Source organism: Gracilinanus agilis, chromosome 2 (genome assembly GCF_016433145.1).
Source record: "Gracilinanus agilis isolate LMUSP501 chromosome 2, AgileGrace, whole genome shotgun sequence".
In the NCBI taxonomy this organism is placed as follows: Eukaryota; Metazoa; Chordata; class Mammalia; order Didelphimorphia; family Didelphidae; genus Gracilinanus; species Gracilinanus agilis.
In genome coordinates, this window is record NC_058131.1 from 261631935 (window position 1) to 261640597 (window position 8663).

The window sequence follows — 8663 nt, forward strand, 5'->3', positions numbered from 1 at the left end:
GCTAGGCAATGGGGGTGAAGTGACTTGCCCAGGGTGACACAGCTAGGAAGTGTCTGAGGCTTTAGATTTGAACCCCCAGGTCCTCCTATCTCTAGGCCTGGCTCTTAAATCATTGAGCTACCTAATTGCCTCCTCTTTATCTTCTTCACAAGAATAATGTGAGGGAATGTCGCCTCATTGCAAAAATCTAGGTAAACGCCAGCTGCATCATTCCTCTGATCTTCCACTCTAGAAAACAGGAAATGAGATGCGTCTGGCATGTCTTATCTATAGCGAAGCCACATTGGCTCTTTGTAACCACTATTTCCTTTCCCTCATGTTATTAATTATCCTTCAATAATAAACTCTAGAATTTTGCCAGGATTTGAAATCAAGTTCATTAATCTCTACTTTGCAGACTCTATTTCCTTCCCCCCTTTTTTTTTCTTAAAAAAAGGGACATTATTTATTTATTATTCTTGTGGTGTTTTTCTCATTGTCCACAGTCTTTCAGAGATCACTAATAATGATCCTGCAATTGCGTCTGCCACTTTTTTTGGTGGCCTCGGATATAGTTCCTCTGGGTCTGATGACTTGAATTTATCAAGGCCGGCTCTCTTACTGTGTATGTGACGCCATCATGGTGCTCTCTTGCTCTCTCCCTCCTTGTCTTAGGATCATAGATTCATTGCTGGGAAAGATTTTAGAAGCCACTTAGTCTAGCACGTTCATTTTACAGATGACAAAAATAAGGCACAAAAGAGTTCAGGATCTCACCCAGGATCACCCCGCTACTAAGTGCCTGATGCAAAATTAGGAGCTAAGTCTTCCTCCCTCCAAGTGCAGCGCCTTATCCATGACACGATTCTTCTTTTCATCCTCTGCTATCGCTGAACTTAGCCACCCAAACAGTAGTCCTATCCCGTCTTTAGTGGTGCTCATTTCCATATTATAGCTTTAAAAAAAACCACATACTATTTTTGTTATTGTTTTGGTTTGTGGCAGGCCCAGCTCATTCTAACTTCAGCATGATTAACACAGTGAATCAGGATTCTTATGGCCCCTTCCCATGCACGTGCATTTAGCCTCTCTTACCTGCCCTTGTTTCCATCTTCTGTACATTTTTTTAAAATTTTAAGTTGAATGTGTTTCTTTTTTTCTTAATATTTTATTTTCCCCCCCAGTTACATGTAAAAATAATTTTTAACATTCTTTTTTAAAAAAATTATTTTGAGTTCCAAATTTTCTCCTTCCTTTCCATCTTCCATCCCTCAATCTCTCCCACCCTTTCCCCCTTCCTAAGACAGCAAGCCATTTAATATAGATTTGACCTGTGCAATCATTTTTCTATATTAGTCATTTTGTAGAAGAAATCAATGAGTTTCTTCAACATCCCCCTTTAGACAACTGCAGCTTTTCCTCTGAATTGGAATTTTTTCCCTTTGTGTTTTAGGATTTTTTTCTTTCATTGATGTCATATCTGAATATACCCTCTCCAGTAGGCACAGTGAGCCTTCCCTTATGACAGTGAAAAACATTTAATAAAACCATCATACACAGCAAGGATCTCTGCCAATGTATGCTGAATACCACAGCCATAGGCCTCCTCCTCTCCAACAAAAGGAAGGAGGCACATTTCCTTACCTTTTCTCCAGGGACAAGATTGGTCATTATGATTATACTGCATTCATTCAACTTTGAGTAGTCCTTTCATTTGCATTACATTAGCCATTGGATATACTGTTTTCCTAGTTTTGCTTACTTCACTCTATATCCATTCATGCAAAGCATTCCATTTTTCTCTGAATTCTTCATATTTATCATTTCTTGTTAGCATAACAATATTTCACTGCATTCTTTATACCACAATCTGTTCAACTATTCCCCAGCCGATGGGGGATCAGTTGTTTCCGGTTCTCCGCTACCACTAAAAGTGCTGCCATGTATATTCTGATATTTATGAGTCATTTATTTTTTGTCTTGGATTGTCTTTCAGTATGTTCCCTGCAATAGGATCTCTGGGTTTAAGGCTAGAAGCAGTTTAATCCTTTTTCCAAATAATTTTCAAACTGTTCAGATTTTATTTCTGTGACTTTGGACTGACTTTCCCTATGGAAATCTTAAGCCATGAGATTCTGCCCATCCTGTCTGAAACGTTTCAGATCTACTCTCTTAAAATCTAGTGAGAATCAGATTGGAGGAGTTTCCTTTGTTGTTTCTTCCAACTTTTGAAGGATTTGGTTTTCATTAAGGCAAATCAAGAAAGTATTAGCTGCCCAGCTAAGACACAGACAGAGGCAGAGAGAGAGACAGAGATGCTCTTCCTACTTCATTCCTCTGAAACTTAGGTTTCCTTTCATGAGTATAATCTTAATAAATTCTCTCCCTGTCCCCAACTTAATTTAACCAGTCTTATTCATTCTGGATAAAGTATGCCATTCCAGAGCCATATTCCAGTAATGGGTCTCATCCAACCAAGTCTCAATAATACCATGAGGTCAAATTTACCTTTTTGCACTGGGACCTTTAATTCACCTATTATGCATACTTTGTACCTTTGTTTGCTTACAAATATCTGAAGACTTTGTGTTTTATTGCAGTCTTCTTTATTGGATTTTGTCTCCTGTGAATTTTTAGACATCACTACTTCTTTTCTTCTTATGTTGTTGCTATGACAACCCTCCAACAGTTTATTTTTCTTTTTCTTTTTTTTTAACCCTTAACTTCTGTGTATTGGCTGCTTAGGTGGAAGAGTGGTAAGGGTGGGCAATGGGGGGGGGTCAAGTGACTTGCCCAGGGTCACACAGCTGGGAAGTGTCTGATGCTGGATTTGAACCCAGGACCTCCCGTCTCTAGGCCTGACTCTCAATCCATTGAGCTACCCAGCTGCCCCCGCAACAGTTTCTTAACTTAGAGTCCAAAAACTTATTTTTTAAAAAATATATTCAGTAACTATATTTTAATGATTGGTTTCCTTCATAAACAGAAGTATTTTATTTAATGCATTTGAAAACATTATTCTTTGTGTGGTGGATGAAAGATAAAATGACGGAGGAAACAAAGATTTGAGCTTCTGAGCATATTAGTTTATTAAGCAATAGGTGCCAGTCGCCTAAAAAATTTGGACTAGGCCCCTCAACTTTGGCACTGGACCCAAAATATATGGGGACACTGTTTTTTTATACATGAAAAACAATCAAATAAAACCAGTTAACTAAAAGAAAAGAATTAACCAGGTTACAAAATTAGATAATCGGATTTCTAATTCAGGGAAAGATTAAGGACTTTCCAAGTTAGGAGGGAGAGAGCGAACAGGTGTAAAATTCCCTGAAATCAGAAAAAAGAGATATCTCACTATCCCCAAGTGTTTGTGTTCAATCAAAGGAACACAGAATAATAACTGATTGACCAGTACGGGGCCAGTTTTCAGATTTGCCTCCAGAATTGAGTCACAAGATAGAGTCTGTGAGGTTCATTCAATTCCTACTACCGTGTTGTTGTTCTAATTCCCTCATGAGAAGGGTCCATTTTGTTCACCAGACTTCCCCAGTGACACAAAGTTCAGACCTCCTGCTCAGTGGCATATAGTTTGGTGGTATCTATGGGGAGTTTTCTCCTGTTCCCTTCCTTTTTTACTTTAAAGCTATTTTGATTAAATTTGCAAAGCTCTGGGCAAATATATTCTCCAGAACCCATTGTTAGATTTACTTCTCTGACCAGAAATGTGTCATTTCTGTATTTTATGCCATCATTTAAAATCTAAACCCTATTCTAACATTCCATCTCCTTCACTAGCTTCCCAAATTTGCCTTCCTCTTTTGAAGACTACCTTCCATCAGCAGTAACGATGGGGAGGTACCAAGTCCCTCTGCCTCTGAGGGCATCACTTTTTTTGGCTTTCTAATCTTCAACAATACTTTCTGCATCCTTTTTGCTGATATCATTTGTACCTGGGCTATTATATATGTTGATAGGAGTGAGCTGCTTTGACTGGACCTAGGAGATTCCTCACTAGGTTGGTCATGTCTTGTACCCTAGGAAGATGGCAGACCTCCCTGTCATTATCCGGCCAAGAAAGAGCTGACTCAGCCGGGACTTTTGTTCATTAACAAATCCTTATCTTTCTTTCCTCTGACCTTTCTCCGATGATCTCTCCCACAGGGCTACCTCACCATTCCTTTCAAGGTAAGCAGCAGCTCCCTCTTCAGAGAGTTCGGTTAGTTCCCTGTGCTCTGGGCAGAGCCTCGCGTCCCTTACTTAATTTCTAGTGTTCACTGATCCTTCTTCATAGCATTTCAGCTTTAGAACTGGAAGGATCATTAGAGGAAATTAAGCTTCTCATTCTTCAGAGGAGGAAAATGATGCCCAGGGAAGCCAGGAAAGAAGGGCTTGCTCAGAGTCACACATTTATTATGTGTCTGAGGCAGGATCTGGTCTGAGGTCTCCCTGGTTCTACATCCAGGACTATTGAAGCAGATGGTGCGCAGGATGATGCTGAGCTTGGAGTGAGGAAGAAGGGAGTTCAAGTATGGTATCTGACCCTTATTAGTTGTGTAAACCCTGGGCAAGTCACTTTACTTCTCTGAGCCACAATTTCCTCAACTGCCAACAGTGTGGTTGTGAAGATCAAGTGAGAGATTTGTAAAGCACTTAATGCCGTACCTATAAATGCTATATAAACGCTTGTTTCCTTCCTGCCTCCATCCACTGGTTTGCTTGCTGTGCCATCCTCCTTCCCTTTCTCCCCAAGGTCATATTCTTCCTTAAGGAAGTACAGTTTCTTCCAAGGTGGCATTGAACCATCAAAGACTATTTTTTGGATCTAGCCATTCAGTAACCGTTCTATTGTCTTACTTGTCTTACCTTGCTTTTGCCAGTGTCTTCTCTTCCAATTCGAGTTCCCGTTCTCTCACTCCTCCTCTTTCAATTTCTCCAAAAGTCTTCCCCATTTTCCTCTCTCAGAATCCAGGCTCTGGTCTTCTTCAGAATTTCAAAATCATTCGAAGATCCTTCAAATTTTTTTCTCCTACAATGCAAGTTCTTCTGCTCAAACTCCCACACTCCTTTTCTTAAATGATCTCTGAGGCCTCATTTGTGTTTTGGATGGTGCAAATTATGCAACTAAAAAAGTAAAATCAAGGGCTCTAAATATTTAATATTTATGCCTTAAATATGATTTCAATATTGGCACATATTCTATCTGAACTTTAATACTATATATTCCTTCAAACTCCAGAAGAGTTTGAAATCATTTATGGTACTGTAGGAATGAGGGCAATTTCTTTTTTTTAAATATACTTATTTTTATTTTCTATCTAGAACATAATATAGCATGCAACATAACATAACACACATGATTTGTTTAAAATATGTAATAAATTATAATAAATATGTTTATCCAAGAGAAACAAATTCTCACATTAGCTATGCCCCAAAATATGTCTAGTCTCTTTCCCCCCTCCCTCCCACTCTTCCCTTCTCCCCAAGAAGACGGGTAATATTACATAGATTGTACATATGTTATCACATAATGCACATTTCCCTGTCCATCATGTTGTGAAACAAGAGACATATTGCTTACACTAAAGAAAAATTCATGAAGGAAATAAAGTGAAGAATGGTATGTTTCGATCTCTTTTGGACTCCATCTGTTCCTTCTATGGCAGTGTATGTCCTTTTTCATCATGAGTCAATTAAAGAGCTAAATTAAATTAGGGTAATTTCTAAAATTGTGATTTCAGCAAAATTTAGGGGTTTAAACAAATATAACAGAGGATAAAAGTAACTTATATTTTATGAATGTATAAATTCATGTTGTATAATTTTTGTAATAATTCCCATTTCCTGGCTGTTTTCTCAGGTCCTGCGCAGGGAGCTTCCTCACAGTATTCTAGCTACCAGCAGGGACAGGGGCAACAGTATGGAAGTTATCGAGCTTCTCAGACAGGACCGTCTGCCCAACAACAGAGGCCTTATGGTTATGAACAGGCAAGTTTTTCTAAAACTTTCCATTTTAATGATCTATTTTACAATTCTCTCTATCCTCTGATAACCACACTCAGAAAGCTACTATAGAAATTTATCTTGATAAAGGTTAGTTTTTAAAGCATAGACACATGCGAAAGCAGTGTGACTTAGTGGATGAGAACATCTTGAAAGCTGGGAAGACCAGGTTCAAATCCTACATTGGAAAGGTGAATCTCAGCAAGTCACTTAACCTCTCAGGATTTTAGGCAACTCTTTAAAGTCCCTAGACTGGAGTGACCACAAATCGACAAAAAATGTCCTTTTGCCACTAGTCAGATTAAACATTGTGCCCTTGGCATTAAAAAGTTCATAGGTTCAGTTCACTATTGTGATAATTAGAGTAGTTCTGAAGGAATCTGAAAAGAATAGTGGAACTCTAAATTTTGCCTTAAAATTTAAAACTAAGGGCCTCTGGTAGTAAATAAGTTTGGCAAACCAGAAGACATTTGCTTTTGACTAGCAGCATGCAGACAAGTTAGAATGGAAAAACTGGACTAAAGTATCCAAATGACTTGCTTGTTTCTAATTATGATAGAATGAATACACATGATTCAGATCAATTCAACATTAATTAAATAGCTGTTTAGTAAGAGACCCAGTGTTTGAAACTGGGGATATGAAGCCCCAGAATAAAATAGTTCCAGATTTCAAGGAGCTTACATCCTTTTAAAAACTGCATTTTTCGGGGGCAGCTGGGTAGCTCAGTGGATTGAGAGCCAGGCCTATAGACGGGAGGTCCTAGGTTCAAATCCGGCCTCAGACACTTCCCAGCTGTGTGACCCTGGGCAAGTCACTTGACCCCCATTGCCTACCCTTACCACTCTTCCACCTATAAGTCAATACACAGAAGTTAAGGGTTTTAAAAAAAAATTGCATTTTTTTTAAACCTTTACTTTCCACCTTAGAATCAATACTGTGTATTGGTTCTAAGGCAGAAGAGTTGTAAGGGCTAGGCAATGGAGGTTAAGTGACTTGCCCAGGGACATCCAGCTGGGAGGTGTCTGAGGCTAGGACCTCCCATCTCTTGGTCTGGCTCTCAATCTACTCTGTCACCTAGTTGCCCTCTAAAAATTTGAATTTATTGTTTTAATCAACAAACATTTATTTTCTTCCCAAATGAAAAGAAAAACAAAACCCTTGTAACAAATATACATATTATACCTACTTTGTGTTTATATTCCTAAACCTTCCATAGGATTATTACTAAAATTATATCAGAATTCCACAAACTAATTTATTAACAAGTGAAACAATAGAAATAAACAGATTTTAAGGTAACCAATGTCCACCTGGCATCCTATAAACATTGATTTAGTCTGTGTTTAAGAAATATGATTTTATTTTTTAAAGGACAAAAAATGGATAAGAAAAAATCTAGAAAGCTGTTTTAGGCTTCAAGGATTGCTCTTATGTCTGTGCTGCAGGATCTAACATCTAGTTTTCAGTCAGTCAGCAAGCATTTATTAAGCATCTACTCTACTATGTGCCAGACATTGTGCTGAAAATACAAGTTAAAAAAAAAAAAAGCAAAAGACAGTTCATAGTCTAAAGGAGGAGACAACATGCAAACAATTATATACAAATAAGATATTTACAGAATTATTTGGAGATAATCAACAGAGGGAAGGCACTAATATTGAGGGGACTTAGGAAAGATTTCTTTTACAATGTTAGATTTTATTTGAGACTTGAAGGAAGCCATGAAATAGAGATGAGGAGAAAGAGAATTCCAAGCATAAGGGACAATTTCATCGTTTTTTCCCCAGGGTGATCAGTCTCTAAAAGATTTACACCAAACAAATTCATAATATAATGATTTCTAAACTAGTGTCATTTAATGATTTAGAAAAGGAAATTAATGGCTGTTCATTCAGGCCAACCCAGGAGAACAGTGGTACAAAATGCCTGGGAAACCTGATGAATCATTGTAAGGTGGTTTGGTGAATATACGATCCGGTTAAGAGTTAAATTATTCTAAGGGATATTTTCATCAAGTTGTGATAGCCTGATAGGTATTCTTTTCTTCTAATGAGATAACTGAGTCAGCTCACCAGGATACCATCCCCTTATATTCTACAGGGGACCCTGACCAGGTCTTATTCTCCATCAGTCCTCTAGAGCCCTCAGGGTGCTCTTGCCTTTTCTCATTTCAGAAGAAGCTACAGTTTCCAAGTTTGCAAAATAGTTTTAGATTGCCAGCTTTCAGGTGTCACTTTAAACTCCTTGGTAGCATAGTCATAAGGCACATTGTAGGATGGATCATTTCTTGGAAGGAGATTTTAATAACTAATTCATACATATTGTATGCTTTGGGTGGGCTTCAGTCAAAGAGAGTATTTCTTGCCTGATTTAGGTATTCTCCTTGCCCTAGGGCAGGGGTCGGCAACCTTTTTGGCCATGAGAGCCATAATCACCACATTTTTTAAAATGTAATTTCATGAGAGCCGTACAGTGCTCACAGTGTGCGCTCCTGTAACAGCGGCTGAAAAAAAATGGACTTTATGGCTCCTGCAGAAAGAGCCATACGTTGCCGACCCCTGCCCTAGATCTTGTATTCCACCGTAGTTAGAGACGTAGAACCCTCTTTCCACGGACCGCAAAAATATAACCTTATTCACATTCTCTTTTAGGGCCAGTATGGAAATTACCAGCAATAA

The 8663-nt window shown here is 38.4% G+C and overlaps 1 protein-coding gene across 1 annotated transcript in view; it reads left to right on the forward strand.

Annotated features, from left to right (window-relative positions):
* Window positions 1–8663, forward strand: part of SS18L1 (SS18L1 subunit of BAF chromatin remodeling complex) — a 60396-nt gene extending 51733 nt beyond the window's left edge. The window contains exons 10-11 of the mRNA XM_044661150.1: window positions 5840–5967; window positions 8637–8663. Coding sequence (XP_044517085.1) covers window positions 5840–5967; window positions 8637–8663 — 155 coding nt within the window. The remainder of the gene's footprint in view (window positions 1–5839; window positions 5968–8636) is intronic.